Source organism: Camelus bactrianus, chromosome 28 (genome assembly GCF_048773025.1).
Source record: "Camelus bactrianus isolate YW-2024 breed Bactrian camel chromosome 28, ASM4877302v1, whole genome shotgun sequence".
Lineage (NCBI taxonomy): Eukaryota > Metazoa > Chordata > Mammalia > Artiodactyla > Camelidae > Camelus > Camelus bactrianus.
Genome location: NC_133566.1, coordinates 17,384,585 through 17,405,909, shown reverse-complemented (window position 1 = coordinate 17,405,909; position 21,325 = coordinate 17,384,585). Strand labels below are relative to the sequence as shown.

At 44.9% G+C, this 21,325-nt stretch overlaps 2 protein-coding genes and 1 non-coding gene across 18 annotated transcripts in view; 2 read left to right on the top strand and 1 right to left on the bottom strand.

Annotated features, from left to right (window-relative positions):
* Positions 1-12,856, bottom strand: part of MERTK (MER proto-oncogene, tyrosine kinase) — an 89,547-nt gene extending 76,691 nt beyond the window's left edge. The window contains exon 1 of one of the 2 annotated variants that reach the window (XM_074354786.1): positions 12,547-12,856. In XM_074354786.1, the coding sequence (XP_074210887.1) occupies positions 12,547-12,622 (76 nt within the window). In that variant the 5' untranslated portion in view covers positions 12,623-12,856. The remainder of the gene's footprint in view (positions 1-12,546) is intronic. The other variant, XM_074354785.1, reaches the window with a different exon arrangement.
* Positions 3,892-4,025, top strand: LOC123618078 (small nucleolar RNA SNORA70). The gene has a single exon (XR_012503130.1). It is a non-coding gene; the product is annotated as a small nucleolar RNA SNORA70 (small nucleolar RNA).
* A 7,377-nt stretch (positions 12,857-20,233) lies between the features above and the next one.
* Positions 20,234-21,325, top strand: part of ANAPC1 (anaphase promoting complex subunit 1) — a 394,152-nt gene continuing 393,060 nt past the window's right edge. For 13 of the 15 annotated variants that reach the window (XR_012502944.1, XR_012502949.1, XR_012502945.1 and 10 more), the window contains exon 1: positions 20,234-20,496. The gene's annotated coding sequence lies outside the window, so the exon portion shown is untranslated. Of the gene's footprint in view, positions 20,497-20,744; positions 20,839-20,898; positions 21,233-21,325 lie in introns of those variants that run through there. The other 2 variants (XM_074354500.1, XM_074354501.1) reach the window with 2 other exon arrangements.

The following is a 21,325-nucleotide window of genomic DNA, read 5'->3' as shown; positions in this document are numbered from 1 at the left end:
CCCTGGAGTCCGAGAGGCCAGGTTCAGCCTTGGCTCATCCACTCAGAGGCCAGAGGACCCTGTGTGTCCTCGTCTGGGAAGGAAGACAGATAACACCCACTCCTCTCTGAGATCAGAAAGGGACATGACACTTAAACACGGTGCACGGGGCCCGGCCTGCCCAGGCGCACAATTGGCGGCAGTTACGATTTTCATAACATGAAACATCTGACCTGCCTTTTCAAAGGCGCCACTAGTCATGCCTGGACTATCAAAGGCAAACATATGGGACCAATTATGTTGACTTGGACCATTCAGCCTCTTGCAGTGAAATAGGAATACATGTTTACCTAACCAAGGGTGGTTTTCCTTCTCTTCCCCATTTGGCAGCATGCCAAGTGTCACAGAAAGACTGACGGAACAGTTTCTGGCCGGGGTCATGAAGCACTCCCCCTACCGCACCCGACCTCCACTGGCCCCCACATCTGGGGCTGGTTCCCCTCAAGGGCCAGCTGCAGCTTTCAAAAGACCCAGGAGAGACACTCTGCCTCCAAGTTTAACTCCTTTGTCATGCTACCCCCAACACATATCGTTCAACCCACCAATGTCTGAAATCCTATTAATTTTAGCCATTCTTTTCAGGAAGAATTATTTCCTTTTAAAACATGACCATCTCTGAAAGACCACACAGCTTAGCAAGAACAGAGGGCAAAGAATTCCTTCAAAAGACAGAGTAGATGCACTTTTCCCCATTCCTTCTGCTGAGTACACCTAAAAACACTGGCCATTATATATAAAGCAAACATTTAAAAAAAATTCTGAAGTGTTGTTGGGACGGGAAGCTGACTAGGGACCTCAGGCCCCGGGAACAACATGGTGACAAATTTCTTGGGTTTTCTTTTGTCCCAGGTGTCCCAGATCTGGAAATGCTAACAAGCAGAGACGAAAAACAACAACAAAAGCTGCTATCTTGAGTTAAAGGATTAGGAAGGGGCAGCCCAGCAAGACAGAAGGCTTTTAACCAGTAAGTGGCTCTCCTCCAAGTACACGACCCAGAAAAAGCCATGGCCCCATCCCTACCCACGCCAGCAAAAGTCCAGTAGGGAGCCTAGACTTTGACCCTTACTGGGCTGTAAAGAGGTGCCACAAATGTTCCACTGGGTGGTACCAGAGAGGACCAAGGAGGAAGCAGGGACTTTCATCCCCACTGGCTGGTATTAGTAAAGATCAGGTGGGGAGCCTGAACTTTTATTCCCACTTGGCATTAATGAGGCATCTTCCTGGTCCCCACTGGGTGTTATCAGAGGAGGCCTGGTAGAGAGTCAGAGCTTTCAGGACTGCCAGTGAGGCCATCCCTCCCCCTCCCCTGGCATGAGCAGAGGTCAGGTGGGGAACAGTGGGAAAGTAATAAGGCATTCCTACCCCTTACCCAGAACTAACCACCCTTCCCCTGCCCTGACCAGCAGTAACAAGGACTGGCCCACACTCAGATATCAATGGAGGTTGGGTGGGAAACCTAGAATTCTACCCCCAACCAGGCAGTCACAAGCCCCTTTGAACCAGAGCAGTTCAAAGGAAACCAAGTAAAACAAAAGACTTTAACAAGAGTCAGTCTCATAATATACATCTCAAAATGTCTAGGCTTCAATAAAAAAAATTCAATCTCAAACTGAACAAAATAAACACCAAGATGAGAGAGAGAGAAATATCAGAAAAAGCTTTCAAAGAAGGAATCATTAAAATACTTTCATGAGCAATCACGAACATGAAATACATGAATAAAGTAGAAAGCCTCAGCAAATAAATACAAAGTCTCAGTAAGAAAACAGAAGATGAAGAAAAGACACAAATGGAAATTTTTGAACTGAAAAATACAATATCCAAAAAGCACTTGGTTTTAGCCAAAAGGCCGAGAAGTGATACAATAACTAAAATAAAAAGCTCGATGGATGGGCTTGATATCAGAATGAAGGGAAAGAATCAGTGAACTAGAAGATTGATAATAGAAAATTATCCAATCTGAACACCATAAAAAAATGAACAGAGTCTGGGACCTGTAGAACTATTACTAAAGACCTAACATTTGTATCATCGGAGTCCTGGAAGGAGAAGAGAAAGAGGGCAAGGCTGGAAAAGCCCTTGAAGAAATAATGGCTGAAAACTCCCCAAATCTAACAAAAGACATAAACCTACAAAATTAAACATATGAGTAAACCCAAAATAAGATAAACACAAAATATCCACACCAAGACACATTAGAGTCAAACTTCTGAACACTAAAGACAACACATTTTGAAAGCACTGAGAGAGAGAGACAACACCTTACCTATAGGGGAAAACGAATTCAAATGACAGTAAGGATAGAAGGAAGTGGCACTTTTTCCTGACTAATGAAAGAAAAGAAACGTCAACTCAGAATTTTTCTGGAATGAAGAAGAAATCAAAATACTCTCAGATGAAGAGAATTTGTCATCAGTAGACCTACCCTAAAAGAGTAACTAAAGGAAATTCTCTAAACAGAAAGGAAACTTGAATCATCCAGAGAGAGGAAAAAACACAGAAAACAAAAATATGGGTCGATACAATAAACTTTCCTCCTTCTCTTGAGTTTTCTAAATTATGTCTGATGGTTGAAGAAAAACTGTAACACTGCCTAAGGCAGTTTTATATATGAAGGGGAAATATTTAAGATACTTATGTTTTAAATGGGGGAGGAAAAGGGACTTAAAAAGAGGCAGGAATCCTGCAATTCACTTGAACTGGTAAAATATCAACACCTAATATACCAATAATTACATTAAATGTAAATGATCTACATATATCTATTAAAAGACAGAGATTGGCAGAGTAGATTTTTTAAAAAATGACCCAACTATCTGCTGTTTATAAGAAATTTACTCCAAACATAATGATATAGACAAGTTAAACACAAAACATAGAAAGAGATATATCTGCAACCATTAACCAAAAGAAAAGCAGGGCGGCTACATTACAGATAAAGTAGATTTCAATGCCAAGAAAATTACCAGAGACAGAAAGACACATTACGTAATGATAAGAGTCGATCTACCAAGAAGATACAGCAGTCTTCAATGAGTAGGTACCAAAGCAAAAAGCTGAAAAACATGTGAAGTAAAAACGGACAGAACTGAAAGGAGACTAAACAAATCAACAATTACAGTTAGAGACTTCAACTTCTCTCTCTCTCAACAACTGATCAAGGAACTAGGCAGAAAGTATGTAAAGATACAGAAGAACCGGACAAGACTGCCAATGAAAAGAATCTAGTCTACATTTATAGAACATTCCGCCCAACAGCAGTAGAATACACATTCTTTCCAAATGACGAAAGGATATCAACCAAGATAAACCACATCTTGGGCTGTAAAGCAAATCTCAAGAAATTTAGAACTAAAATCGTACCATTTGTATTCTCTGATCACAATGGAAATAATTAGAAGTTAATAACAGAAGTTGTAAAGGGAAAATTTCCAAACTAAACTTTTACTCTATGGATCAAAGGGGAAGTCCCGAGGGAAGTTAAAAAAAATACACTGAACTGAACGAAAATGAAGTTACAGTGTATCAAAATATGCAGGACCCAACTGACACAGTTCTGAGGGGAAATTTTATTTGGGAGTCTAAGCTGATAACATAGGAAAAGAAGAGCAAAGCAAACCCAAAACAAACAGAAGGGAGAGAAAAAAAATACAGGAAATGAAGTGAAAAAAGAAAAGCAATAGAGGAAGTTAATGAAGCAAAGAGCTGGTTGTTTGAAAGGATCAATAAAATGGATAAATCCCCAGCAAGACACACAAAAAAGACGACACAAATGACTAATATCAGGAATGAAGCAGAGAATATCACTGCAGACTCTGCAGGCATCAAAAATATAATAATTAAATACCATGTTTGCAGCCAATGAAGCCCACGGTGCTCTTTCCCTGCGGGGGCCAGGTGTGCAACAGCTGTAAACAGCAGCCCCCTGGGTAGCGTATGCAGCCTGTTGCTGGTGTAGGTTACCCTAAGGAACCTTGGAGACAGCCCTTTCCAGTGGACTTTCATGTATGGCATGCTGTCCCCAACTGATGGGACAAATGAAAGAAGATGTAAAGAAGTGGAGAGACAAACAGGTCTGTGGATGTCTTGACTCAGGGAGTGGTTTTAACACACATGTTTGTCAAAACTCATCAGACTCGACATTTAAAATCTGTGCATTTTTAAATAGCAAATGAAGACAAGATAGAAAGACTGTTTATGGCAATACTGCCTGTAATAGAAAAATTTAGAAATGTCTAAATGCCTAAAAAAGAGGAGACTGAATGGTACAGTCACATATTTGCCTATGAAGATGAAGTAGGGCGGCACTTCTCAACCCAGATGAATCTAGCAAACGTGACATTGTGTGAGAAAACAAGCTGAAGAAAAAAGCACATTATTTATATAAAATTGTATAACACGTGCATGGCAGTAGCTGCTAGTGTCCCGCTCAATGCTCATTCCACCTTTTCCTACAAAGGGGATCCAGTCTTACGCAGGGTGACAACTTGCCTAGCTAACACTCTTGATTTGCACTCTTCCCTAAAGATTGGAGTGGCTGGGAAAACATAAGCAGAAGTCCACAGTATGGGACTTCACATAAAAGCTATCAGCTTCTCGTGTCCTAAAAAGGACAGCAGGTGGTATGAAACTGTCATTTGTCTTTCCTGCTTCTTTCTGCTTGGAATGCAAATGAAACGGCTGGAGGTACAGCAGCCATATTGAGACAATGAGCTCTAAAACCATACACTAGAGATGACAGAATAAAGAGCCAGGTCCTTGACCACATCATGGAGATTCTGTCCACCCCAGCCTGGTTGCCCTCAAATGGCTTGCTAAATGAGAGAAAAGCCTCCCTTTTGGTTGAGCCACTGAAGTGAGGTTTTCTGTTACGTGCAGGCAAATGTAAACCCCAACTGACATGGTGTAAAGCAACACTATCGATTGTTACCAATATAATTATGTATGACCAAACGACAAAGAAACGCATAGGAATGAAAACACCAAATGGGGGGGAGTAGTAGGTTTATCCTGGTGTCGGGAAGCAAGGGGATGAGACCAGAGAGGGGAAAAATGGGGGACTTCAACCGTATTGCTAATGTCTGATTTCTTATGCTAAATGGAGAAGAGAGATGAGGTTTATTACCCTTTCTATCCTTTTGTGTATACCCTCCCCTGATATAAATTGTAGAATGTAAAGACCCCAGGCATTTAGGCTGTGAGGACAAGGAGAAAGTCAACCAGGAAGTGTTTCCAAAATGCAGAAGCCCAAGCCTCACCCAAGACCTATGGACTCAATCTTTGAGGTGCGACCCTGCCCTGCATCATCCAGGCCATCCTGTGCCACATGTTTTGTTACACTCCACTGATCCCTTATACCTGATTCTTGAGGAGCGGGGGAGCCTCCCACCATTCCCTGTACCACCACCCCACAGGCATGTAGCAGAACCTGGCCACTAAGGCTAAGAATAAGGTAGTTATGTTTATCCAAGGCATATAGCGTCTCTGACTAGGGTAAACTGCATGCTTAGCATACATGAGGTCCTGGGTTCAATCCCCAGTACCTCCTCTAAACATAAATAAATAAATAAAGCTAATCCCCTCCCCTCCCAAAACAAACAAAATACAAATACGATTTATATTATAAAGTATTTTTAAACGTCTACATATAAAATTAGATAATCATATTGAATGATTAGACTTTTGAAAATGACACGATTTCCCCCAAACCTTAAGGATTCTGCTGTGCCCCCTGGGGAGACATGCCCCGTTCCACCCACCTCAGAAAGACTGATTAATCATCTTCCTTCCTCCAGAACCCAGGAGTCCATGCTCCTACGCTCCCTGCAGACTTGACAGTAATAGGTCATCGTTTGTTTGGGCTGGTCCAGCATTCTCAGAAACACACTTGTGTGTTTCCAGGCTATTCTATTACCCCAGGTAGAGCTAGAAGGGGTATGTCATGGGGATACAGACAGCCCAGGCAGCAGGGACTGGCAGATGCCCACAGGAAAGAAGCCACTGGCTTGACTCATTTTTAAGAAATACCATGCACTGCCCCCGGCCCCATTTCTAGGCTGATGCCTCAGAACACTCATAGCCAGTCAGGTGCAGGGCTGGGGGAGGTCACACTCAAAGGCACCGTGTCCGGAACCTCATTGCGGGGAAAGTGTCCCACCCTGCCACCTCCCTTTCAGATGAATCCGTCTTCTACCGGGAAGGCTTCACCTATCTGCCCTCCCATTTGATGAATGCGGATGTGGAATTTCAGAAAGAGGAAGCCCCGAACCCCAGGTGTTCCTGCACGTTAACATCAAATGGGATGAGGACTTAACGTCTTCAGACTCCCAAAGTGTTGATCTTTTTTTTTTTTTAACCTAATGCTTCAATCTTAATGCTAAATCTAACAAGCTTCCTTTTTTCTTTGCCCCCAAACTTTCAAAGAACAGTGTTTTCATCAACAAATCTTCAAATCATGAGCCAGAATTGTAAAAAGGCTTACAGGCTGGTTTCACTTCCTGTGTGGAGGCCTCCTGCCATGAACTGCAAGCTTCCAAATTCATGCCACCCTTGGGAGCTCATGAATATTCATCACCTCACTGTGCATTCACTAAGTAGTGCCGGGACACAAGAGTACTTTCAGCAAGTTTGAGTCTATGTTCTAACATTCTCCACTAAGACAGCCTGTTCTTACTTATAAAAGATCATTTTCAAAAACTATAATGAGGTGGGTCTACTATTAGCAGCTTTAAAAGCCCTACAGCTCATGATAGCAAAACAATCCCTTCTTCAAAATAAACAAGGCTTTCCTTTGTTTCTCCAATGAGAGGCAGGACCAGAGCTAAGGCAAACTCTAAGAGGTCGACTGGTCCTGAATGCTGAGGTAACTGGGGCCCTCACCCCAAACCCCTGCCCCAAAAGGCATATTACAAAGAAGAGGGAGCTGTCAGACAGCATTTGCCCGATTGCCAAGCACCAGCCTGAGACCTAAATTCTGAGGCTGGGCCCCTCCCCAAGGGAGCCAGGGCAGAGCGCTAACCCCACAATGACCAGGTCTCCCCGGGGCCTTGGCTGGCTCCCTAGCAGCTAGACGGCACTTTTCAAGGGACGGACTGAGAAAGGGAAACATCCAGAAGACACCGTTAATGACTGAGGACAAGGAGAAACACAAGAGCATAAAACTTGCTGCTACAAACATCTACGCATTGCGATTATGAAATGAAATGGTTTTGCTCCAAGCGTACGACTCTCAAATATTCTCAGCTTTTGGGGGTAAAACTTCTCGTCTGTGATCTTGGTCCAAACACAGAGTTAGCATGTCTCCTTTCTCTCCCCCTCTTTCTCCCTCTCCCCTCTGCCCTGCTCCTTCCCAAACCCCTGCCGCCCTCAAGACTGGTAGAAAATCCATTTTACCATTAAGTGAAAGAAGAACTAACAGTGGATGAAATGGGCAAAAGGATGAAATAAAATGTTTGAGAATGGAGTGCAGGTTTCTCAACGAACTCTTTAAGACATAATTATCCTTTCTTTTTTTCTTCGCTTTCAAACACTGGGACCCACAGAGGAGACCCACATGTGGCAGCCTAGGGCTTCACCCACAGGCCATGCCCGCTGGACTCTGCTGGCTGACGGAGGCCCAGAGAGAGTGGGAACGGTACAGCCATGAGGGAGGCTGGCCTCGCTGCTCCAGGTGCTGGTGGGGCCAAGCTGCCAGGTCTCACAAAACTGGGGTAGACCCGGGCCCTCACTGTGGTTAAGAATCTTCCATTCTATTCAATGGCCACAGTTCAGACAAAGAAAACTAAGGCCCAGGAGGGAGAAAATGCCGGGCTGGTAGGTACTCTCAATATTCTTGCTCTCCAAGCTGGTGGCAGATCCTCCTGGAATGCTCAGCCCTGGCCGGGCTGCATTTTCAGCATTCTAGCTGGGGGGGGGGGGGGCAGCAGAGCTGGAACTAGGAACCAGAGAGGGAACAAGTTATCTCTGGGTCAGGGGTCAGCACATGCCCAGAGGGTGGCAGGGAGAGGAGTCAGGGCTCGCTCACAGCTGCCCCCAAGCAGGATCAGGGAGTCAGGAGCACACCTGGGGTTCCCGGGGTCCAGAGGCTACAGGACCACCTGCACACGCACACTCAGACACATGCACGGAGTGTCATCTGAGAAACAAAGCCTCCTTTTCTATCCACTGCAGCCAGAAGACTTCATTTGGCAAACCTAGTTATAGCCAGTAAAAAGGAAAGGAATTATCTGGATGTTTACACTCAAAAAAACAAATCAAACAAAAACAAAAGCCCCAAACCAAACCACACCCACTTTGGAGTAACGTGGGAAAAGCTGAGCAGGAATTGGACTTCATTTTTATACTTTCCTGAGAGGCACATGACAGGAAGCTATTCCTGTACTAAGTCTGAATTCAACAAGTGAAGGTAATAGAGGGGGCTGGGAGGGGAGTGGCAGGTCGGGACCCGCCCTGCCTCATCTGAGGCAACCAGCGTAGGCTTTGCTAGCACAATTACTAGGAAACAGTCCGTCAGAGCAGCAGCAAGGACTTTACCGGTCCAGGCAGACATCCCGTAGCCCCTCCACCAAAGAGCTATGAACAGGAACAGTGGAGGCTGGCTCACAGCCCTGCCCTCCTGTTTCAATTTGCAATTTAGGGCCCATTTCAGTGAGAAAAGAAGAAAGTCTCCCCACCCCATACCTTTTGTTTAAGAAAAACAACTACCCCAAAATTTGAGTCCAGAAGAAAGGATGAGAAGCATTGATAATTATGGCTAATAATTTTGGAGCATTTAACACGTGCCATTGGCTTGTTCGTTCTCCCAACAGTTTCATGAATCACGAAGAGTTCCACTGTACTAGCGAGGAAACTGAGGTCCTGAGTTAGCCGCCCCCTCCAGGGCTCCCCAGAGGCCAGCCAGGCAGGGCAGGAAGCCCAGCCCTCTGGCTACTCAGCCCCTGAGCCTCTGAGCTGCAGCTCCTGTTAACATTTTCATTCCAGTCCCAAAAAGTACACAGAGTGAACTTATTTTTTTTTCAAGTTTTATAATAATTAACCTCCTGTTGAGATGCATCCCAGCCCAGAGCCACGTGCTTTGAGTTAAGATTAAACCAGTAGCAACAGGCCAAAGTCAAGGCACTTGGGGCCACAACTACCCGGGCATTGGGTAATTCGCGCTTGGCAGGGACCTGTTAGAACTGTTATTTTTAACATGAAAAATTGGCTTGTGATTTTTTTTTAAAGTGGGAATAATTAAGAGACTATAAAACATGTTCATACTGCTATATTGGACTTCGTATAGTCCAAAAATCTACCCTCACCTGTCTAGTTATGAAATCACTTTGGCATCACAGTGAAATAAAAGATCATTTTCTATCAACCAAACCCCAAGCACAAGGGCAAAGGAGCTGCAGCAACTGTTTCTGGAAAAGCCATTAGGGACAGAGAAGTGGGAGGAGCACATGGTGGGACCGGTAGGGACCTGGTACTTTGGTACCATCCATGGATGCTGAGCACCTGAAATGGGATAAGCTTCAAGTCTGGAAAATAAATAGGAACCCATCAGGTGGCAGTTTAGAGTTATTTAATGGAGAGTGGGAGTGTGTGTGTGTAACTTTGGCAGGGGTTGGGGTGACCTAAGGCCTCTCCAGGAGAACATGAGTTGAAACCCAAATGACTAGAACGAGCCAGTGTGCAGAGATCTTGGGGATAAGATTCCAGCCACAGGGGCCATCCACAGCAAAAGTGCTAGAAAGAAGACACTTGTGGCTGGAGCAGCAGGAACAAAGAAGTAACTGGAAATGAGTCAAAGAGGGAGACAGAGGCCCCGGAAGCCTTGCCGATCCTGCTAAGGAACGGGAGGCCACGGAAGGATTTTAGCCAAGGGAAAAACACAGTCCGATTCATCTTCAAATTCTCATTCTGGCCATGATGTTGGAAGCAGAGGTTCTGTGTGTATTCATTTCCAGGTGGGGGAATGCATTCAAACCAACGTCCTGACTCAGCTTCTCTACCTGGCGGTGAATTCCCAATTCACCAGCACCTAGAGTTCCAAGCTCTTCAGAACTGACTGTCTGGCAACCCACTGGCCCTGCTCCTCGGATTACCTGCAAATTATTTCCAAAAATAAGGTGGAAAACCATAATTATTATTCATTTAAAAAAATAACTGTGTACCATTCATCACTTTAAAGGGGGTGGATCCAAATAACTTTTTAAAAAACTATTTATTTTTGAAATATGCCCTGCTTACCTCCAAAAAGCACTAGGGTCCACTGATACAAAGCCCATAAGCCACTAGACAGATTAACATTCTTTCTGGGAAAATGTTTACAATATATTGTAATACGGTTACAGCTTCAGTGTGGGAGAGAAATGCTTACACTGAAGAGGTTTAAAGGCCCGATTTGTCCTAAGGTTTTAGTTTAGCTGCACCACAGCCTCATCATTGGCTAGGTCTTCGTAATGCATTCACTTTTATCCATTTCTATATTTCCCCTCTTCTGGCAACTAACTCTTTGCCTGATTTGTTGCTCACTGGCACCCCCATCAGAGACAGAACAGAAAGGAAGGATTGGAGAACCCCGTAATGCCCCTGGCTCAGCAGTTTCAGTTCCTAGTGTGTCTGTATGTGTGTGTGTCTTTGTGGGACGACGTTTGTGTGTATGGAGTTGGGGTGGAGGGATGAGGGTAAACGGAGGATTCCTGGGTTAAAGTGGGGCAGAAATTGTAATGATTTGTCCATTCATCCGCAGTGTTGAGTCTACACACACATTCACAGCCTGTCTCTCTTCCCACTGCTGCCTGGTGAGCAGACTACATGGACCCACAACACACAATATGAAAATCTTAAAACTAGATGAAGAGTCTAATTCTCATTTTTAACCTCTTCCTGCAGCACTTCTGCTCTGATTTCTGCCAGCGAAGATCCCATTCTTGGTGCTATTCATAAGGTAAAATGTGACACTGTCAGACATCTCACAGGTAAATTCAAGATAAAATGCCAATGGGAGGAGAAGGAAAATTGGAGAAACTTGTCATTCTTCCAGCTGGGTGGGTTTTAACAGACCTTTCATGATTATCTGACTAAACTGATTATCAGCTACAAAACTTCTTTATTACAGCTTTTTTTTAAAAATTAGAAAAAGAAAGACACACCATTTAAAAAATCTTACATATACCCAAATTACTGTTTCTATTACATTTCCCCTCATTTTCACCACAATCACTACCTCCAGGCCTACTTATGGCCAGCCTTCTCTAGCAGCAAAATAAAACAGATTTGCAGCAGATTATGAAAAATGGATCTGGCAGAAACGCTGAGGAATTTTTGAGGGTTTGGTGGAGGGCTGGGGTGGGGGTAAAGAACAGAATTGTTTTCGTTCTTTGCTTGGTTTAGGCTTTGGATGCTTGCTTCAAATTGCTATGTTGCCCCAAAGTATAAATTGCATATATAATTTAATGTGCAACAAGACGGTGCACTGCTTAAGAATTTATTTGCGCAACTGAGCTTTCCAATGAAAACCTCAAAGGAAAAAATGTGAAGTAAATGGCTTACCTATAAATTGAACTTTCCAGGTATTCTTTAAAAAGTATCTTTGACTATAAAAGATGAAAGCTAAACCTTTTAGCTAAGGAAAAATGCCTGAGATGTGTTAATTCAGTATTACTTTTTTCCCCCTTTCTTTTTCCTTTTGCTAAAGCCTGATTAAGTTTCTTCTAGCTTACTGAAGAAATGCACCCGCGATTAAACCTCTAACCTGTTAATCACTTACTCTCCAAACAAAGGTCTGATGCAGAAAGGAACCAGCCTTACCCTGCCTGCACTCACCAATCCAGTATCTCATCATGGAATGTCTGGCAGAATCGGGATAAACCTAGATGCTGTCCAAGCACATTAAATTCTGTTCAGCAATAATAGGGGTGAAAAGAATGCTTCCCCCTTTTCTGGGGCCCCTACACGCACAGGATGTCCCTGCTAATATTGCCCATAAGGCCCCCGTGGGGGCAGCAGGGGCGCCCGTCTCTACTCCTCCCACTCCGGCCTTGGTGGATCGCCGCACCCGGACTGTGACCCCAACTCCCGCAGCCTGCTGGTCTCCGAGTGTCTGTCCCCCGAGAGATCGGATCTGCGGCTCCCAGAACTCCCGCCAGAGCCAGGGTCCAGCCAGGCAACCACGTCCAGCGAAAAGTTTCCAGCGCGTTCCCCACCTGACCTGCGACCAGCGTTCCCGTCAGCGGAAAACTTCAGGACTTGCAGCGCGCCCGGCCGAGCTCGAGTCCCTCCCTGGCGGTTAAGGGGAGGCCCCGGTGCCCACTCCTCTCCGGCTCCACCAGGACGCGCGTCCACGACACCGCCTGCGTGCCAGCACAGCGGGTGGCTGGAAGCTCCTGAGTCCTAGCACCCAGGAGCGCTGGGGCTGGGGAAGGTGTTTGCAAACTTGCCGGGCAGCCGGGCAGCCCGCGCGCTCCCTCCCCCGAACTCCGGGCGGCGAGCCCCCAGCCCCTGCCCCCGGCCCCGCGCACTCACCTCCCCTCCAGAGCGCGGGGAGGAAGAGCCACGGCAGAAGCGGCAGCACGGCCCGCCCCATCCCGGGGCTTCGCATCTGGAAATTCTCTCCGGACCGACGGACAGATGGACGTCCCGAACCTGCCGCGTCGCCGGCCAAGCGCGCCAGCGAAGCAGCCCAGTCCCGGTGGCCCGGGCAGCCAGCGCCGAAGTGGCGGAGCCGAGCCGCCGCGGGAGGCGCCAAGGACTGGAGGGGGCGGGCCGGGGGCCGAGTCCGAGCGGACCTGAGCCAGTTGGGGTGCGGAGGGGCGGGAAGGCGGCCGGGAGAGGAGGGCCGCGGAGGGGGAGGAGGGGGACAGGGCTGGACTTGAGGGGCGGGGAGGGGCGGGCCACGGGCTGAGCCTGGGCGGACCGGGATGGGCGGGGGGCGGGAAAGGGAGGGGAGGGAGGTGGAGACCACAAAGGGGAGGGGCTGCTGGAGGTGCGGAGGAGAAAGGGGCCCGGACTGCTGGGCAGTCCCGACGTCCAACACGTGCAGGTGGGAGGGACGGAGGGAGGAGGATAGGATGGGGAGGAGCGGAGGGCGCCGCAGGCAGCCTCCGGACCTAAAGTGAGGAGCCTGAGGCTTGGGGGCTGCGGCGATCCCGCAATCCAGGCTTAGCGCGCGCAGAAAACCCAGGCAGCAGCGCTCCCAATGTCCAAGGCCACCGTGGCAGCGCTCCCTGCTGAGCGCCACCTCCATCTGCTCTCGGCTGAGCGACCCCTGGATGCCAGGCCAAAGGTGTGAGGCTCAGGCCGGGCGTCGAGGAGCTCACCGCCTCCTGGGGAGCGGCCCCTGGGGAAGAGCTCTTGGTTGTGCCCCCGTGTGGAGTCAGTTCATGGAGGGAGGGAGATGAACGTCAACGAAAAAGCGCAGAGCCTGAATGGAAAGAGGCAGCCCCGCTACGATGAAGTGTGGAGGAGCCAAGAGGGCAGCCGCAGGGAAAGTTCACCATAAAAATGTCAGACACTTTTACTAATAATCGCAACAATAACTTACACTTATATACATATTTTAAGGGAAATACTTTTAATGTACTTCAGTGTGATTCTTTGACAACATGAGCCAGATCGTGCCATTCCTCTGCTCAAAGCTCTACAGTGGTTCCTGCTTTCTGCATAAGAACCAAAGTCCTGTCTGTGGCCTCAAGGTCCTACATGACCTGGTCCCCTTTCCCCTCTGACCTCATCTCCTTACTGCACTTCCGTATATGCTGGTTCTGGTCCAGCAGTCCCTGACCCCTAGGCTAGCTGGTAGATTTGGCTGTAAAGAGACAACCAACCCAAATGGATTTGAATCGGTTATTTACACCGACAGCAACAGCAAAATCAGCATGGTGTCAGCTCCTGGCGTCCCACAGGATGACACCGAGCCCGAGGGGCCAGATGAACGGACATGAGCAGTGGGTGGCTTTGCCGCTGAGCAGGCAACTCTAAAGTACAGCCACTTTCACAGACCCTCACAGGAGCCTGCTGCTGTGTCCTTGGGGCCAGAAGAGGCACGGAGGGAAGAGGGTGGAAAGTTCCGTGCTCAGCTGAAAGTATGGAGGAGGAAGAGAAACAGGCTTGCAGCCCTCTCCCTCAAAATGGGGAGATGACTGCCTCCAGTAGCTGCTCACCGCCTCTGCCCCAGGAACAATCACTGTAGGGCGTCTGCCAAGATCTGGGCAGGACTGGTCAGGCGCCCCCTGCAGGCCTATGTGGAGATGTGCAAGGTCGCCAGGGCATCTCAGTGGAGCCTTTGTTCTCCTGCCATGTCCCCGCTGCTGCCGGTATACACCAGGCTCTCTCCCACCGCGGGGTTTTGCATTGACTGTTCCCTCTGCCTGGAATGCTCTTCCCCCAGACTCAACCCCTCTTGGTTAAGCCTCCTTCTTCAAGTCCTTGCTAAGTTTCACGTTCTTGGTGAGCCCCACCTGCTATATATAAAACTGTCTTGTTACCTACTGCTGTGTGATATGCCACCCAAAACACAGCATAGGTCAACAATAGCCATTTAATTAGATTCCCAGATTCTGGGGTGAGAGATCTGGACGGGGCACAAGGAAGATTGTCTTTCCTCTTCCTTCTCTGCTAGGATGTTCGGCTCCATGGCTTGGGCCTGGAATCAACTAAAACAGTGGTCAGCAAATGACAGACAGCCTGTGGGCCTATTGCCTGTGTTTGCAGATAAGTGTTGTTGGAACATAGCCATTCATTGTGTATCATCTAGGGCTGCTTTTGCACTGTAACAGCATAATTGAGTAGCTGTGACAGAATTCAGCATACTGACCTACATACCAGAGGCCAAGTGCCCAGTTCTTGAATTTGTTGGCAGATGATAATGAAACATGTAAGATACCCCATTCCATGTGCTGGATAGTAGATTGAAAATTACCCAGCTCACATATTTGCAATGTACGTATGTGTGAGTGGTTGTGTGTGTGTGTGTGTGTGTGTAAAGAACATACCAGAAGCACAGAGACCTAGGTTTTGCAATTTAATGGGAAACTGAACTGATGCTTGCATGCAAGCAACTCCATTTAGCTTCTGGAACAAAATACTAGTAGTCTATATATTTTGCCTCTGTAAGTTCCAGGGGAATTGAGATGGTACATGTAAAAGAGCCCCCAAACCATTCTGGAAATAAGACATTTCTAGTTCTTATAGTTTTTTGGGGGAATGGAGATGGTAAATACAAGAGATTCCATTTGCTGAATAACATACTGAAATTACACAGGTCTGGTTCTTGTAGTTTCTCGGTAGTGGCTGACTATCTGGTGATGTGCCAGGTGGTAGATGATAGAAAAGCTGATTGATAACAATTTTTGACTGTCTCATTGTCTTGGATACTCTGTTATCTCCTGACATTCTCTATGCTGTTTGGCTTGTTTGCTTTGCCTCTAGAGGTCCAATTCTGTGGAAAAAAAAATGTATGTGGGCATATGTATTTGCTCGAATGCTGGACTCGTGAGTTTTTCAGTTCTTTGCTTCCTTTTGACCTATAGCTGACGTTGTATAACCTAAGCTTGCAGTTCTTTTTGTATGTGTGAAATTTTAGAGAGGGGGGTAAAAGCTTTCTCACTTCTTCACAAAAATAAGGTATAAAAATCCATCGTTTACAATGGCTTGTTTGTTATTTTTTTCTATATCTGTCACTCAGTTTGTGGGGACAGATAGATCACAAAAGCTTATTATTGTGTGAATCATCTAGCAAAATCTATTGCAGGCACACGGATCTTTCTGAATCCTTTGATAAGGGAAGAAAATGTATATAGAAAGATTGAGGGAAATATTTTTAGAGCCCTTTTAAAGAGACTTTTTTTGACGGAAATATTTTTAACTGGTTTTAGATATTGAGGACGAATGGGTTCACATTTTTAAGGGGGTTTTACCTGGTTTGGATAACAACTGAATGAAGAAGCCGAAAAGTGGGATGGTGAGGGAACAATTGTTTCTGCATTCTTCTGGGCTTCTGGTCTTTCTGAGAAATCTAGAGTTTGGAGAACATGGCTTTCTCTCTCTTTTCTCCCCCACAAAGTTAGGGAGGTCTCCCAAATATTCACATGAATCAGTTCAAGATGTGAAGGAGAGCTCCACATGCAACAATAAAGTGTTATTAAATCTGAAAAGCCATGCCCCTAACTCGAGCCGCAATCTGCCTGGACAAGTACTACGTACAACAAAGGGTGCCGAACAAAGTAGCTGGAGTTAATCTAGCTGTTAACTAGGGTCCTGGCTTGCCTGAGAGTAATTGGTCTTCTGGGAGAAACATCAGAAGAGCCACAGTTGAGGACTGTACCATAGATCCAGGTTTTCCAGATTAAGCTGCCATTGCCAACACAGACTGCTGTCAACTTATACTTAAGGACTGAGGTAGGACTGCAGACACTTAAGTCCAGAAGCAGACAGGTGCATGAAAGTACACTGCTTAATTCAGGAGCCACAAAACCTACTTTGATTTAATTATGGATAATAGTCTATTTCTAATGAGCATACCAAAAGTATTTTTTCCTTTATCTCTAGGCATCAATTTTACTGTTGTACCTGTTCAAACTGTAATGAGACATTTAAAAATACTTATCTTGCACCAGCTGACCCCTCAGAATTCAGAAGAAGTAAGCTCATAAAAGATTGCAATATAGATTATGAGCTAATAAGGAAAGGAAAACATAATAAATGACCCTGTTATGATTAATGATGTATATTTATTAGCCTTAACTACAAAATCACTCAGAGTAATGGTAACATTGGTTAAATATTAAACAAAATGTCTTACCCAGTTCTCTTTTTTCATAACCATAAAATTTGTTCTGCATAGTTTCAATAAGAATCTGTCCTTTCTACCAGGTAGTAATTGGATAAATCAATTTACAACTGTGATCAAGACGAAGCTCTTATTAAGTACGACAAGAGCTTTATTAACGAATGCTTCAATGAACAGAGGGGCATACGTATTCTTCCGAATTAATGTTTTCAGGTTCCTGCACCCATTTTTAAACTGAGTTATTTGCTGTTTTATGGTGAGTTGTACGAATTCTTTATATATTCTGGATGATAGAGCCTTATTAGATATCTGACTTGCAAACATTTCTGTGGATTGTCTTTGCACTTTCTTGATAATATCCTTTGAAACACAAAATCCTAAAATTTTTATAGAGTCTAATTTATCAATTTTTTTTGGTTACTTGAGCTTTAGGTGCCATATCTAAGGTATTACTGTCTAATCCAAGGTAACAAAGATTTAAATATATCTTTTCTTCTAAGTGTTTTATAGTTTTAATTTTACATTTAGGTCTTTGACTCCTTTGGAGTTAATAATGTGAGGTATAGATAAAAATTCTTTCTTTTTTTTTTTCTTTTGTTTCTTTGCATATGGATATCCAAGTTTTCCAGCACTAACTGTCAAAAAGATGATCTTTCCTCCACTGAATTGCTTTTGCAACTTTGTAAATAAACAGTCAATTGGCCTCACTCCTTAAATGAGGGCTGCACACATTGTCTTCCTCCCAGAGAGTATAGTATGGAAATGTGGGCAAAGTAACTTTAGAGAAACCTCATGAACAGTATCTTAGCCAGGTGACCAAGCTAACATCAACACCCGTAAGTCATGTGATTAGTATGTACCCTTGATAGGAAGTGACGAAAGTGGCCCTTTATCTCTTTAGTCCTCCTCAAATACATATCCCCTGTCAGGTCATGAGGAAATAACATCAGACATATTCCATTTGAGGACCATTCTACAAAATTCCTGACGAGTATTCCTCAAAACTGTCAAGGCTACCAAAAATAACAAGAGTATTCGACATGTAATGTACAACACGACAGACATAATTAACACTGCTGTTACATATGAAAGTTGTTGAGAGTAAATCTTGAGTTCTCATCACAAGGAAAATTTTTTTCCTATTTCTTTAATTTTGTATCTACATGAGATGATGGCTATTCACTTAACTTACTGTGATAATCATTTCATGATGCATGTAAGGCAAATCAGTATGTTGTACAACTTACATTTACAGCACTATTTGTTAATTATATCTCAATAAAACTGGGAGAAAAAAATAATAATTCACCAGTCCTGCCATCAAAAAAAATCATCTTGTTAAGCTAATTTTACTAAATATTTTGTTGTTTGCCAACCAGTGTAAATGAGGAAGGGAAGAATTAAAAGTTACAATCAAATACCTGAAATTTTATTAGAAGTTAAGAGATACAAGAGCTTCTGAGACAGTACCTTTCTTGAAATGAATTTGCTATCTTGCTGGAGAGGTAAGACATATGCTCAAAACAATTAGAGGACAGAAGAATAGTAAACCAACTCTCATCATATCTTTTTTAACATATATTTGTTTTCATATTCTTTTTCTTTAAAGGTTATTACAAGACATTGAATATAGCTCCCTGTGTTATACACAAGTTTGTTCTTTTAATCTATTTTTAATATATATAACAGTTAATATTTGCAAATCTCAGACTCCCAGATTTATCCCCTCCCACCTCCTTTCCCCTGTAACCATAAGATTGTTTACTATGTATGCAAGTCTGTTTCTGTTTTGTAGATGAGTTCATTTTGTAGATGAGTTTTTTCTTTTTTTAGATTCCACAAACGTGGTATCATATGGGGCATTTTTCTTTGTCATTGTATTCTTTTTTTAGGGGGGAGGAGGAGGTAATTAGATATTTATTTATTTTTAACAGAGGTACTGGGGATTGAACCCAGGACCTTGTGCATGCTAGGCATGTGCTCTACAGCTGAGAAATACCCACCCACCTCACCCCGTCATTGTATTCTGATAAAATGACATGCTAACTATTGAACTCTTTGAGACCAGGACAGTAGAGTGCAGTGAGTAACAGTAGTGTGTAGCACAGACAGTCAGTGCAAAATGAGTTGAAGACAGAGATTAACGTGGGTTACAGGAAAGCTACTGCAGGGAGAAAGCAGAACTTAAAAGCAGAGAAGTCATTTCTAAGTGGGAAAGGGAGGGAAACATAATGTGTTAGAGGACCCAAAAGAGAGTGTCCTACCTGGGGCAGACAGGAGAAATGAGACAGAAACTTTGACAGAAATAGAATATCCAGACACAGAATCTGATGTTCAAAGTGGATTAGGGGAGTAGGAGAAGAAAGATTAAATTCATATTCCGGAAGAACAGAACTGTCCACTCTTCACAGGACATAAAGGAAGAGGGAAGGATTGGGTAGGAAGATCTCTTAGGAAGGTAGGAAATACAAAATAGGAGTGCCTGTAGAAATTGTCTAAAACACGGCTAATGTTCTGTAAAAGGAAGGCTCCCCAGGCTTCTTCCTAACCTTCAGAAGGTCTGAACCCAGAGGCCAAGAAGGAAATGAGTAAGTAGAACAAAGCAGAGTAGTACTTAAGGTGCTAATATAAATAATTTTAAAAAGTTTTTATTTATTTACTCTTGGTGGGGGGAGGTAATCAAGTTTATTAATTTTCATGGAGGTACTGCGGATTGAACCCTGGACCTTGTACATACTAGCCATGCAGTCTACCACTGAGCTATACCCTCCCCTCAAGTGCTAATATAAATATTTAAAAACCCAAGGGTGATGGCAGTGGAAATTATTTATAAGGGAGAAATCCAAAAGAAATTTCAATAAGAGGCTAAATTACCAAGAAGGATGAAAATTTGATAGGTCCCCAAACCCCGCTCACCTTAAAAAACAAAACAAAACAAAAAACCCAAACAAGATGACTGAATGCCATGTTGTATTCTAAATGGGATCCTGGAACAGAAAAAGGACATATAGGTAAAAACTAATGAAATGTGGATAAAGTATGGATTTCAGTTACTATTAACGTATTGATACTGGTTCATTAATTTTAACAAATGTGCCCATTGGCACATACCTTCTCCCATCTGGGGGTCAGGAGGCGAGAATGCAATTACCAAAGAAATCTAATTCACAGGAGAGGCAGTTCAGGCTCGTACTGACATGACCTAGAGAAGATCTGGACGCCAGAAAGGTCCTATCCCAGAGCGAACTCTAGCAGACGCAGTCCTACTTCGGCACCCCAGGCGGCGATAAAAAAGCTGGCAGCACCCAACAAGTTCTACCGCGTGCGTTCTTTCCGCAACTGCGCACACCCTTCCCGCAACTGCGCAGGCGCCAGGGCCGCGAGAGCGCCGCGGGCCCCCGGATGCCCCGCCCCGGCGCGAAGCAGGACGGGAAAGCCAAGATGGACGCGTCCATTTGAACATCTCGCCTGAGTGGCTCTCCTGCACGCCTGCCTGTCGTTAGCAGTCGTGTCCGCAGCTGCTACCCATTCTTCCTCCGGATTAGGGGAGGGAGAGGGGATGAGAAGCTGCAGTGGCTAAGGAGTCATCGTGACTGACCCCGCCGCTACCCTTGGGCCCCCTCGGCCCCCGCGCCTCCGGGGAGTAGCCGGGGCTCGCCGCGCCTGACGCGTCCCGAGTTACACAGGTGCGGGCTCAGGCCCGGTGGTTCATCGCGTGTCCCGTGGCCCTCTCACCCGCCCCAAGGCCTACCCGTGCCCTCTGACCCGGAGGGCTGGGAGCCCAGGGGCGGGCTCTGAGCGCGCGCCACAGCCAAGGGGGCCCCGGCTTGAGGGCTAGGCTTTCCGCGGTGCACCTCCCGGCTGACTTCCCGAGCCAAACGCGGTGCCCCATGTGGGCCTCCGCTTCTGAATGGGCCCTTTGCCTCTGTGACAGGATTTTTCTGAGGCCCAGGCTCTTGATCTGTTGGTTTCACCTAACCCTAAAGAGACCGAGGACATTCTGCCTTTTTGCGGAGCCTCTACTCAAGGTGTCTTCAGTGTTCATTTGGATTTATTCTTGAAGCAGCTTTGTGGGTACCTCTGGCGGGGTAGTTTGTTTTTTTAGTAAACAATGCTGGTATCTTGGTTTATAGCCTATCAGTCTAATACAGTACTTATATCTATAGCTCTTTATGTTGCTCCTAATAAGTAAAAAACATTTGAGGTATTGTAAAAGTGTTAAATATGTTGCCTTAATTAGTACAAAAGATACTGCACTGTGAAAATAACTCTATAATACTTTTGTAATTTTCTCTCAAAGTTTCGATAGAATAACATTTCAAAATTGCACAACTGAAGGTCGGATGGACTCGAAAGTTTTTTAATGTTGGTTATCCTGTTGACTAAACTGTAGGAAGACCAGCTGAATTTTGTTGTTTTCTTGTAAGTTTTGTAAGGTATTATTTTAGTTATATCCCAAGTTCAAGTTTTTTCTGGTCTGAATTTTAGCTCGAGGAAAATAAAAGTGTTTTGATT